Genomic DNA, 13,669 nt, shown 5'->3' on the forward strand with positions numbered 1-13,669 from the left:
TATTAGCCAAAGCCAGGAATGGGACCTGAAATGAAAAAAAAAAAGGTAATGAAAAGACTCCTGGTTCTTGTAGGCACTGCACTGTGTGAACCCTACCAAAGGAGAATTTCCAAGCAATCTATGGCATTATAGGATTAGTGTTCATAGATCCATCCACAGATCCCCCATAATAATGCCATCCACAGATCTCCCCCATAATAGTGCCATCCACAGATCCCTCAAACCAGTGTCCTCCACAGATCCCCCAAAACAGTGTCCTCCACAGATCCCCCAAAACAGTGTCCTACACAGATCCCCCAAAACAGTGTCCTACACAGATCCCCCAAAACAGTGTCCTACACAGATCCCCCAAAACAGTGTCCTACACAGATCCCCCAAAACAGTGTCCTACACAGATCCCCCAAAACAGTGTCCTACACAGATCCCCCAAAACAGTGTCATTCACAATTTGTTTTAATATGGCCTTTGAACATAATTTTTCAAGTAAAATCATATAAACCCCTTTTTTGTCATTTTTTTTTCCTGATTAATCAATGAAATTATCGACAACTAATCGATTATTCAAATAATCGTTAGCTGCAGCCCTAGTTCATACAAATTCAATGATAGTCCTTTAGATTGGAAGCCCTCGGGTGCAGGGCCCTCGGGTGCAGGGCCCTCTGCCCGTCTCCAACTCAGTTGAAGTGTATTGGATTTGTTCACATCTTCAATACCCAGGAAGTAGTGGCGCTTTAAAATAAAAAATAATTACCGTTTTCTAGAGCTGGTCAGTCTGAAACTTTGGTTTACATTAGCTTTCCTTTAACAACCAGTATGTTACTAGGACCTCGAATGGTTTACCCATTGTTTTGGATCTGATCGCCTCTCTTTAAAACAGGTCAGAAATATTAGATGGGTGGTGGCCTGACTAAGCACATAAATTGGACAACTCTGCTACACCCTGTACCACCGCTACTAAACGTATAGGCCCCGATTCCTCAAGACCGGCGTCTGGTGCGCTGGCCTTAATGGGACATGAGCTGCCAGAAGAAGAATGCAATTTATGACGAGGCACAGGTCCCAGCATAAAAATAGAAAAATAATACACTTGTCCAAATCCAGAGAGGTTTGGTGCACGCCCCAACAGGGTGCCTGATCCAAGCAGACTCCTTCAATAACTAGAACATTGGAAAAAAAGGCAGCATTCGTGTTACAAAGAAAAAAAAAAATGTTATTTATTCCATTAGCAGCGATCCGTTCTAATATGAAGGTGGGTGCATCCAAGCCTGTACACGTGCATGACTGAAATTATAAAGGAAATCCTGAGGTTGGGCGTGCTCCATTTTTCCTGGCCACACATTACATCCACCATGACTTATGTGCCTCGAGGCACTGGGCACACTAAAAGCACAAGAATGTGTAGGACATCACATATGTATGTAAGGAACGGGGAAAAAGCTTCTTGCATGATCACAAGAGGCTTCTTAGAAGATGAAATACTTACGAGTATTGTGTCAGCAACTCAATATCATTGTGCATATTGAAAGCGTATTTTTCTCCCAAATCGTACAGTTTCTCCAATGCTTCATAAATAAATATAATACAAATAAGAGCAGCAAATGCTTCTTCTGTAAACCGTGTGATGTAGCAGACTAGACTACTTGCGTCCGTGGCCACCAGCAATAAACATAAGAAGGCTGTCCATAGACCAATGCTGGTGCGCAGCGACAGATAGGACAGGTCATAATCCCTAGGAAAAAGAGAAATCGAACAATATCAGAAAGCAGCCATATCCCAGGGCAGCACATATCCTTCTCGCAGCTTAGCCCAAGTCATGTGATGTCATGTTCATCGGCTACAAGGCCTAGGGTGGTGCTTGCTGATCATGCCAGCCTTTGCAGAAGGAGGCATTGGATATTGTTTTTAGGCTTTGTGGTTATTTAAAGGATTGTTGGAATGGGTTCTTAAGCATTTGTGGACATGCTCGATGCAAATCCAGCGGTCAGCCTGTCCCAAGAATAGCTCACAATGGGGATTTTTGGGCATATCCTGTATTATTTCTTAGTATGAATTTTTATACTATCAGGGCTGTCATGTAACTATATTAGAGCACATTTGTAATACTGAATAAAAGAGCGCTGATGAATGACAGCAAATGTGGTCATCTCATATATGCCCTTGTTTAAAGCATTGCTCTTTCTGCAGGGCAGTTTACTTTTAATTTGTCTTTCATGCAAGTGGTAAAACTTTGTTCCTTAAAATCTAATTATTTAAAACAGTATTTTTTTATTTTTTTAAGTTTTTAGAGGTTGAAAAAAAAAACTACCAAAAAAACTAAACTCTAAAATTATATAGAATCAAACAGAAATAGAGAGGTTAATCTGCACCAGTGCAGACCAGGGGAATCCATCTGCTACAGTAGACCCCCTTAGGGACGTATACTTAGCTGTAATACGGTAGTGTGCATGAGACCTTCATTCCATTTTTATGTATATGATAAAAATGTTCTATCTAGATTTTAATCTGTTCATCTTTAGGATTTTTTTTCTCTCTCATCAACAAGCAAGAGGATCTAATTTGTAGAAGCTTGTGTGCATGTCAAATGTGATGCAGCATCATAATTTTCATAAAAAAAATAAATAAATATATATATATATTTTTTTTTTTCCCCCCTGTAAACCTGTATTCAAAGTTTTTCTGCACAGCTTTAAGCAACAACGAAGAAAAGGTAGTGAAACTGGTTTGTAAACAATACCGCAACGATGCAGAATCATACGCACCTGCAGAATTTGAACAGTATCTTCTCAAACACCAGGACAGGTCCTGTGCTTCCCAATATCGTGAGAGGTTGTCCAGCAAAGAGAGAATAGGCAATGCCTGTTAATGATGCTCCAAAAAGAGACTCTATTGCACTCTGATAAAAAAAAAAAAATAATGATGTTTTGTAAAAGCCAGACATATAATGGGAGCAAACAATCTAAAGTAAAATAAAAAATATATAATGAAAAACATGCAATTGGAACAGCTATCACACACTTAACAAAATATAAATGCAACACTTTTGGTTTTGCTCCCATTTTGCATGAGCTGAACTCAAAGATCTGAAACATTTTCTACATACACAAAAGACCCATTACTCTCAAATACTATTCACAAATCTGTCTAAATCTGTGTTAGGGAGCACTTCTCCTTTGCTGAGATAATCCATCCCACCTCACAGGTGTGGCATATCAAGGTGCAGATTAGACAGCATGAATATTACACAGGTGTGCCTTAGACTGCCCACAATAAAAGGCCACCCTGAAACGTGAGGTGATGGTCGTGGATGAATGGCACAACAATGGGCCTCAGGATCTCATCACGGTAGCTCTCTGAATTCAAAATGCCATCAATAAAATGCACCTGTGTTCGTTGTCCATAACATACGCCTGCCCATACCATAACACCACCGCCACCATGGGCCACTCGATCCACAACGTTGACGTCAGCAAACTGCTCACCCACACAACGCCATACACGCTGTCTGCCATCTGCCCTGAACAGTGAAAACCGGGACTCATCCGTGAACAGAACGCCTCTCTCCAATGTGCCAGACGCCATCGAATGTGAGCATTTGCCCACTCAAGTCGGGTACAACGACGAACTGCAGTCAGGTCCAGACCCCGATGAGGATGACCAGCATGCAGATGAGCTTCCCTGAGACGGTTTCTGACAGTTTGTGGAGAAGTTCTTTGGTTATGCAAACTGATTGTTACTGCAGCTGTCCGGGTGGCTGGTCTCAGACGATCATGGAGGTGAACATGCTGGATGTGGAGGTCCTGGGCTGGTGTGGTTACACGTGGTCTGTGGTTGTGAGGCCGGTTTGACGTACTGCCAAATTCTCTGAAACGCCTTTCGAGACGGCTTATGGTAGAGAAATGAACATTCATTGCACGGGCAACAGCTCTGGTAGACATTCCTGCAGTCAGCATGCCAATTGCACGCTCCCTCAAATGTTGCAACATCTGTGGCATTTTGCTGTGTGATCAAACTGCACATTTCAGAGTGGTCTTTTATTGTGGGCAGTCTAAGGCACACCTGTGCAATATTCATGCTGTCTAATCAGCACCTTGATATGCCACACCTGTGAGGTGGGATGGACTCTCTCGGAAAAGGAGAAGTGCTCACTAACCGTTTGTGAACTCATTGCATGTAAGGTGTCTATCACATCACAGTGTATAGTGATGCAGTAAGCTGCCATTCTCATTGTTAACAAGTAAAGAGCATTTCCACCTTAAAAAAAATAAAAAAATAAAAAAAATAACAGTATGATGGAAGCATTAAATATCTATTCAGTCCTCTCTTAGTTATATCAGTTTGTTCCCGGGTCTCTAAAACTGATAGTGACGAATGGCTGCCAATACCGCTCGAAGAAGGAGTCACCAAGACATTAGAAATGTGCCTAGTTTTATGCCGCAAGATATAGACATGGAGGCCTAGTCAGATCAGCCATTCTAGACATAATGTAGGCTATAGAAAGCTTGGTGACAACCCAAAAGAGAGATGTAATCCCAGCCCGTTATTACTTTAGGGAAACGGATGAGAAAAACAGCTACAAATAAAAAAACCTCTGATAAAAATGTAACAAACTCAAAAGTGAATCGGTGACCAAGAAATTCACAGTTCACCAGGCCCCATGTCTTCTCGGACTAGCTCAGCTGAATGTAACGATACATTTTTCTTAGCGATCCATTGCTTCACTCTGGAGAAAAAGTATCAAATCCATATGCAAATTAGAAGTTAAATGCAGGGGGGCGGGCCCAAACTACTCTGTGCACTCTTCCACTCCTGCTTCTTCTGTAAGCCCCTCCTTTTCCTCCACTTTTCATGAACATGGCCCTGTCAATCAAGAATAGGGAGGACCTGGCAGAGGAAGCAGGAGGTCAAGGATGATTAAATATATATGGGGGGAGACCAGAGCTACTTGAGAAACCTTGGTGCGGTGCTCGGACTCAGACATGTCCTCCATAGTAGGATATGTTGGCTAATCTCTCAATTTTACATCAGTATGATGCTTTAGTAAGACTGCAGAGTGCACCTGTCTTTGTAAAAGTTAATGACAATTAAAGATACTTTTTATCCAGAATCGGTTTGGTAGATGAAAGGTATCATTACAATCATCTGATCTACAAGGCACATTCCCTGGTGAATCTTAACAGTGAATCTCCGGGCAGACTCCCTTTAAAAGGGTTGTCCAGATAAACTCTCCAGCCCAGTCTAAAATTGGGTGTGGAGAGAAGCAAAGGCACACTGGGCGTTCAGGGAGAAGAGACATCCCTCCACCTTTGCACACCAACTGCAGCTGCATCTCTGCACACCTGATGCCAGATTAGGAGGAGGATATTCCTGGAAAGGCTATATGTAATTGAATTTGTCATTTTAGGGTACTTTCACACTTCTGGCAGAGGATTCCATCGCCGAAACTGCCTGCCAAAACCGGCAATCCTGACGCAAACGAATGGCATTTGTCAGACGGATCCGCCTGACAAATGCATTGAAATACCGGATCCGTCTCTCTGGTGTCATTCAGAAAAACTGATCCGGTATTTATTTATTTTTTGGCATTTTTAAAAATCTGTGCATGCATAGACCGGAAAAGAAAAACGCTAGTGTGAAAGTACCCTTAGCTTTTTTTTTTTTTTTGTGGAAATGCTGGTTTCACAAGACCATAATATTGCCAAAATATATTATCCTTATTTCTGCCATGTCGGGGCTGCAGATGTAATACAGAGGCTAAAATGTGGCACTATTATGGTCGTGCGATACTGAAACGTCAACTGTGTCTAGACAACTTATACCTGAAACAGAAAGCTGTGTGGAGGAAAATACCTGCGCAAGTTAGCTTGTTAGAACAGAAATGACAATCCAAATGAAAGACAAGACCTGGTTGTAAAGAAATATACCAATAAACACTTTGCCTGGTGTAGTACTCTCTGCAGATCGTTGGGGCCCCATTTCTTGCTTATGGACTTTCTGACGTCAGGGACAAAAAACTGTTTTACCTTAAACCTTGCATCTTCTGTTGACTTGGTCTCCCCCAAACTTTGTCAGGGCTGTGAGCAGGGGGAAGGTCAAATACTGTGGGGTAGACTCTTTGGATCAAGCATGAACACATGAGACAAATGCACAAGGACACCTTCCTGAGAAGGTCTAATAAAAGCCTGGGCACTACCAATCTTTCTTTTGTACTCACTATTCTGTTTTGTGTGGCTTCTCCCAGAAGACCTCCAAAAGTGATTACAGGAGACATACAGGCACAGTATAGGAAAAGAACGGAGGCCAGGCACTGCAGGCTTAATGCATCCTTGAAGTCACTCAAGAAAAAAGGTGCTTTCCTTTTGATGTCAAGCATCAAACCACCAAAAACCCTAAATAGGTGAGATGAAACTTGTCAAACTGTACACTGCAGGAGTCTAACTACTTGCTTAGTTACTGTTCTGCTTTCCTTTCTAACACAGGAGATGTCTACCCATATGAAGGAGATTAGAGAGTTTTTCTGAGGACTCGAGTTCTTAGGATAGGTCATGAATATCACATCAGCAGTGGTCCAACTAGCATTAGCCGTTTTCACGAGTTGTGGCGCTGGAACTACACATCTCTGTACACTGTGTAGTGGCCAAGGTTGGTTACGGCAGTGCTGCCACCATTCACTTGAATGGGGAGTACTGCAGTAGCCAGGCCTTTCCAATAGAAAGCATATGGAGATGCGTAGTTCTGGTGCCGCAGCTCGTGAAAACAGCTAATGCTGGGAATCGGACCACTGCCGATGTACTATTGATGACCTATCCTAAGGAAGTCCTGGAAAACCAATTATATTCTGAAGCCCAAGTAGGAATAGGAGGGTCAGTCTTCATAGACAACTCCTATTCAGGAGATACTCAATCTTGTGAGTTACAGATTTTGAATTTCATGTCTGCCGACTACCATCTAACCAGCGCAATGCTTCCTTAACAAGAGAAGGAAGCCTTCAATATTACCGTGTGAGGAGCAAGAAGAGAGTATAACCTGAGCGAAGTTCCAGTCATCATAACCCTTGTTCATGGTTGTCAACCCTCTTTAGGATATCAGTTCTCCTATGGGGGTCGACAAGGTAATCTTTAACATGAGTATACATCTCCAGAAGTCTTGCTTGCTTTCCTCAACTAAAACCATTAGTTTATCATTTTTCGGATGTCACTGTATTTAAAATGGGCAAAAGCCACTGTATTCCCACAATTTACTATACTGACTGCAAAAAGGAAAATATATGCAACATGAAATCATTATACAATATCATACAATAGGCATAAATGCAAATGAGTACCATAAAAGTTAACAAAAAGCATCAAAACCATAATTATGTGAGATTATAATAAGGAATGCTATAAAATGTCAAACCATGAAATATTAAATTCTTTAATATTTTTTCTCATCTTAACGAGGACATCCCAAGATTTGAACTTATCTCTATCCACAGGATAGGTGAGAAGATGTCTGATCGGTGGAAGTGTGACCACTGGGACTGTCACCATCAATAAAACTGGGGTGTCCTGTGAAACCATATATGAATGGAGCAATGGTTGAACAATGCGCACTACCACTCCATTCGTCCCTATGGGACGAGCACTGTACACTGCTCTTCAGCGCCCCCTTAGCATTTGAATAGAGTAGCAGTGTGCATGCTCATCCACTGCTCCATTCGTACGTAGGTACCAAAGAACTCCATTCCCATGGACAACAGTGGTCAGACATTTTTTACCCAACCTGTGGATGGGGGATACGTTTTCATCTACACAGCGCAGAAATGTTCTATCACTATGTGATTAGGATTGTGAAATCCACGGGGCGTCAATAGTTTCTGCAGATTTTCAGTACAGATTTCAACCTTTACAATGCAAAGGGTGAGATGTGGGGAAAATCCAAGTCAAAATCCGCAAGCAACACGTGGATTTTGGTGGACACGAAGCGAAATCTGCATGACAAACTATACAGAAAATCCACAGAAACTCCACTGATGTGTGCATGTACCATTAAAGTACACTGTACAGTACAATGCTAGTGAGTGGAGTGCGACAGATATGGCAGCTCACTATGTGGAATATTTTCTGGAGCAAAAGTGCAAATTGTAGAAATGTATTGGCAAATTCGTGTCCTGTACTTAATTTACAGCCGATGCCACTGGTCTAGCAATACAGCAAACTATGGATAGTTCTTAAGGTCTCAGACAATGTTCTGGTAGCAGTGTATACACCGGTTGTCACCACTTCCGTGCCCATTAATACAGCAGCTTACCCAGAATACACCGTGTTTGGGTGTGCAATAAAGATATGTTAATGGATTAAAACAACTCTGCTATCATATGCCTATCATACAGAACTGCACTGATTAAAAGGGGCAGTCACCAACTTACAGCTTCAGAATTATAATAGCTGTCTCTTAGAACATTAAAGAGGATGCATCGTCAGAAAATTACCTATTGCTTGATGCACATTTTGAGTTTTAATTTTTTTGACTTTTTGGTGTTTTTTATTTTTCCACGTCACCATCTATATTATTAAAAACACTGCATTTAATCCTGCAGTTTTCACACTGACCACTAGGCTTAAATATGTTAAAGAAGTTCTCCGGGCTTTTAATATTGATGACCTATCCTCAGGATAGGTCATCAATATCAGATCGGTGGGGGTCCGACACACGGCACCCCCACCGATCAGCTGTTTGAAGAGAAGGCGCGCGTCGTTCCAGCACTGCCTCCTCTTCACCGTTTACCTTCTCGACGTTGCCTCTGCACCGGTGAGCAGGTGTAATTACACCTAACCGTCCCATTCAATTTCAATGGGATGGATCGTTCCCATAAACTTGTATAGGAGCGATCCGTCACATTGAAATGAATAGGACGGCTCGCGTGTAATTAATCGTGAGAAGGTAAACAGTGGAGAGGAGGCAGCACTGGCACGGCACGCGCCTCCTCTTCAGACAGCTGATCGGCGGGGGTGCCTGGTGTTGGATCCCCGCCGATCTGATATTGATGACCTATTCTCAGGATAGGTCATCAATATTAAAAGCCCGGAGAACCCCTTTAAATGTTCCTTTCAAACTGTTTATTTTCACAGATCACTTTAGTTGATCCTGAACAAATCTGTAAATCACTTTGATTAAAATTTTTCGTGTTTTCCACCCTATAAACACCTTTGAAATCTGCCTTCTAGCAGTTTTGCTGTCCACTCACTGTTACTAGGTTAATCCTGAAGGACTGAAGGAAGTGGGTGCGTCTTTCTTCACTAGCTGGCTCCAGAGCTCAGTGTGCATCTGAGCTCAGGGCAGAGGCCCCTTCCCCATCCATGGCTCAGTGACTGAACACTGTAGAATGCTCAGACTACTGTCTTCAGTAGATGACAGACACATTTCCCTCTTTATAAAGTGACTGAGTGCCTCTGCATGGGTTGGTTGTAGCTGGAGTATTAGTCAGCATCTCTCACTTGTCGGACTCTGCATCAGTTTACATAGTCCCTGCCCTATAATCAATGTCCTTGTGTTCTGGATCTTTCTCCTCTGTGAGCCTAAACTGTCTCTTATGCACCATGTGTGCTGGGGGTAGGGGCAAGGATTAGGATAGGGCTCATTGTGGATTGGCCTAGAAGTACCGGAAAGAAAGTCTAGACCAGTACAGTACTGACAGACTGCCTGTATTAGGACACCCCCCAGGATTGAGGAGGACTCCTGGATGCAGGAATAACACACCGGGCCAGCTAAAAGTCTAAATAAGCAGACCAGAGCACTGGGAGAGGCTGCAATGGACCCTTACACCATCGCCAGCAAAAGCAGAAGTTAATTTGTGGTAAGTTCTAAAACAGTTTGAAAACTTCCCGTCTCCTGGGAGCAGCTACATGGGCCATAGACACATTGGAGAGGAGCTGAACCCATTGACTTCCATGGGTGGGTTTTCTAGGCATGCTCTGTGACCTGTGCAGGGGTCAAAACTGAGCTGATAATCTGGGATAACACATATAGTGAATAGTATATGCTGTGTCATCTATGCAGAGGTGTTACTTGTCATTGTAATTCTGCCTGTGATGATTTTGCATGACCTATTATTAGACCTAGCGGCCAGTGTGAAAATTGCAAGATTATATACATATTTTGTAATATAGATTAAAAAAATAAAAATTAAGAAAAAATATTATAAAAAAATACATTTAATATAAGATGGGATTTAAACAATAAGTAAATTTCTGATAACACATTCCCTTTAAGGTGTAGTAGAAAAGACCATTGTAAAAATGTGTTCTCTCTAAAGACCCTTTTGCATGGGCCAAGAATCAGGGCAATGATTGGGAATGAGCTTTCATATGAATCTTTGTTCCCGATAACGGTCCCATGTAAAACCTTAACATAAAACCACTGTTTGTCACCAGACAACAAATCCGTAAAAGGGCCGGTGCGATCGCAGTAGTGATCACTAAGCCTCTTACAGAGGGGTTAATTATTAAATGCAGCCATCACCTCAGGTAATTATCAGTAATGTTCGGTTCAATCCTGATAACTGGTCATGCATCAGCCCATGTAAAAGGGCAAAACTACTGTACAGCTTTTCCTCCCTCCTGCTGTTTACACGCAAATGCAGTTAGTGCAATTTTGAGCTTAGAGCAATTGTTACCACTAATGAAGACCCCACCCCAAGACTAATACTAGGGCGACTACTAATTATGTGGATTTGCTCTATAATGAAAGGGCAATGCTAGTTTCTACTCTACGCTAAACTTTATCCTTGATGTCAGATCACTTCACAAAAAATAAAAAAATAAAAAAGTCTGTTGCCTTTAATCTAGGTTTCTAAGGCAGATGGTGTCCCTTTAACGTCAGGTATATTTTATATATGTAGACATATCTGTGTATTGTGTGTTGATCTGTTTGAATTTTGTTATAATAGTTATAATTTCCTTTAATTAATATTTAATCATTTTACTATTAGGAGATTTAGATTGTACACACAGCATTTGTAACTACCGCAATAGAAAAGACTTGTGGTGATTTCAAGCAATCAAAGAGGCTCAGATTCACAGATCACATGCGATGACGGTGAATCAGCACTTATTTGAGAAATCCTTGAAGTACTTTCTCCTGACACTAAAAGCATACAGTAATGTCAATAGAAGCAGGCCACGGATACACACCTTCCAGTTCTCTGAAGCTCGGGGCCAGCATGATGCTGCTCCTCCTTTATCGTCTCACCTGTTGGGGTGGAACCATTTGGTATTGTTGGGATCTTGCGCTTCTCCTGACAGTACAGAGAAATATTTTAGCAAATACATGAAGATGGATAGAAAAATGAATTTACAAGAGAAAGATTCTCTAAACCAACCACACCAGGTTCTGGATTTCTCTGCATACTAAATGTCTTAAAGGGTTTTCCGAGACTTTCATACTAATGACTTATCCTCAGGATTAGTCATGAGTATCTAATCGGTAAGGGTCCGACATCCGGGAACCCCACTGATCAGCTTTTTGAGAAGGTAGCGGCGCTCCTGTGAGTGCCGCAGCCTTCTTGCTTCTTTCCCTAGGCCAGTGACATTACGTTCATTGTTCACGTGGCCTAGTGAATGGGGTTGAGCGCAATACCAAGCACAGCCACTCTGCTGTGCCTGGTAACCTGTGAGGAGCACTGCTGCCTTCTCATAACAGTTAACGGGCGGAGGTCCCGGGTGTCGGACCCCCACCGATCAGGGTTCCTCAGGATAGGTCACCAGTATAAAAATGTCAGAAAACCCTTTTAATGGAGGGGAAATTCACTACTTCACATACTGTATGTTAACATAAAAAAAATGCCATATAAACATATTCCAAGCTCTGACCAAGGAAGGCGCTATTCACACTAGCGTTAAAAGGGGTCCTATCAAACTTTCTGGTAATTTGGCCATCAAAAATACAAGAACTGGTATCCATTTAGATCTTCACAGTACTCATGGCGCTATGCACCGGTGAATAGCGCTTCACGTATTTAGCTACTGTGCCAGCTTTCTGGTGACAAAAAAAAAAAAGTTGTATTTATGCCAATTGGCATCTGTATGCTGCCCTCGCCACTTTCTGAAAAGGGGGCATGGCGAGGGTGGGGCCAGCAGTCCCAGCACATTTATTTTCATTTACACTACAGCCACTGTAGATTTTGGTTTAGGCGTATAGACTACCGAAGGATGCACCTAATTTATGTCTAGGCCTGGTAAATCTCACCCAATGGGGCAGGTATAAAACTCTTTACGGCATTTTTAGGGCACATGCCATATTTGCACCTCACCTGAGATGGAACACTTTTTGGTGGCTCAATACGAATGGATGGATCCCACTCTCCTGGAGGTAGGACTGTTACTTGGTCTAAAAATTCATCTACTCCTGCAAGAAGATCATTTCTATCTTTTGCCTTGTAGGCTACATCATGGAATATCTGTAATAGAAGTAAACAATCTGGCATAAAATGCATTTAACCAACAGATCGGGCAACAAGTCACTTTATAGATTCAGCCATGATTTTACCAGCTTATTAAAAGGTATGTGAAGTGAAGAGTGAAGCTCGCTTACCTCATCTGTCATTAATGTAGCAATGGATCTTCCTATTTCATGGTACTGTGCTGCCTTTCCAGTTGGACCCAATAATACAAAAAGGAACCTGGTAGGAAAAGTGAATAGATAAAGAGCAGCCCACTTGTCAACAAGCACAAACAGCAGTAGGTGACAGTAGGGGTTTTGTCAAGGGTTACTTATTCATGATCTGTCCTTAGGATAGGTCATCAACATTGTTTTTAGAACCTTCAGCGCCAAACTACATGGTCATGTTGACTTAGTAGTGTCCGTGTCTGGTTACTGCAGTGCTGCCCCCATGGAAGCAGTGCTGCAATAACCAGGCCCAGCTACTACCCATTGGACGGAGCTATGTAGCTCCACTGCCAGAGGTTCTGAAAACAGCTGATCGTTGGGGTTGCCAGGAGTTGGACCCCCCGCAATCTGATATTGATGACGTGATCTAAGGCCCCTATTGGATCCCACAATTATTAGCAAATTATTGCAAACAAGTGTTCACAGGAATGCTCGTTCCCGACAAATGGCTCATAATTGGGCAGCCAATCAACAGATGAAGAAGAAGTGCTTACGCGTATATCAGCTGATGGTCATCTTTTATCAGGATGAAAGATGCCCGATTATCGGCAGCCCATTTATCTGTATAAATCAGGGATGTCCTGCCAATTATCTATAGAAGAAAATGAGGGAGGAACGACTGCGGGAGCATTGGCCTGTCTAATTAGACTGCCGATGGAAGTGTTCTCATCCATCAGCGATCACATTGCCTGTACATCGGGCAGTGTAATGGCAGCCTAAGGACAGATCATCAATTAATAAGTCCCAGAAAACCCCTTTAACTGAGCTAGCGAGTACAACTGCATCAACCAATGTCCATATCTAAGTAGTCAGGACAAGAGGACTCATCGGTATATAGTTTGTAAGGCTGAAAACAGACTTGCATCCATCCAGCTACTATACTGCAAAGTTGATCGAAAGGCAAAAAACCTCATGAGGAAGAGACAAATTTTCCTCATCTTAGAGGGGAAAAAAATTATTCCCAACTTTGCAGGATTGTTCATACTTCTCTCATATGTAATGCACTATTAATCAGCTGCATAAG

General features: G+C 42.2%; 1 protein-coding gene across 9 annotated transcripts in view; it reads right to left on the minus strand.

The window, feature by feature from the left end:
• Positions 1-13,669, minus strand: part of SLC4A7 (solute carrier family 4 member 7) — a 160,161-nt gene that overhangs the window by 36,512 nt on the left and 109,980 nt on the right. For all 9 annotated transcript variants that reach the window (XM_044293050.1, XM_044293046.1, XM_044293048.1 and 6 more), the window contains 6 exons: positions 12,571-12,658; positions 12,290-12,436; positions 11,172-11,275; positions 6,212-6,386; positions 2,760-2,893; positions 1,484-1,729 (listed from right to left, as the gene is read on the minus strand). In XM_044293050.1, coding sequence (XP_044148985.1) covers positions 1,484-1,729; positions 2,760-2,893; positions 6,212-6,386; positions 11,172-11,275; positions 12,290-12,436; positions 12,571-12,658 — 894 coding nt within the window. The remainder of the gene's footprint in view (positions 1-1,483; positions 1,730-2,759; positions 2,894-6,211; positions 6,387-11,171; positions 11,276-12,289; positions 12,437-12,570; positions 12,659-13,669) is intronic.

Source organism: Bufo gargarizans, chromosome 5 (genome assembly GCF_014858855.1).
Source record: "Bufo gargarizans isolate SCDJY-AF-19 chromosome 5, ASM1485885v1, whole genome shotgun sequence".
Lineage (NCBI taxonomy): Eukaryota > Metazoa > Chordata > Amphibia > Anura > Bufonidae > Bufo > Bufo gargarizans.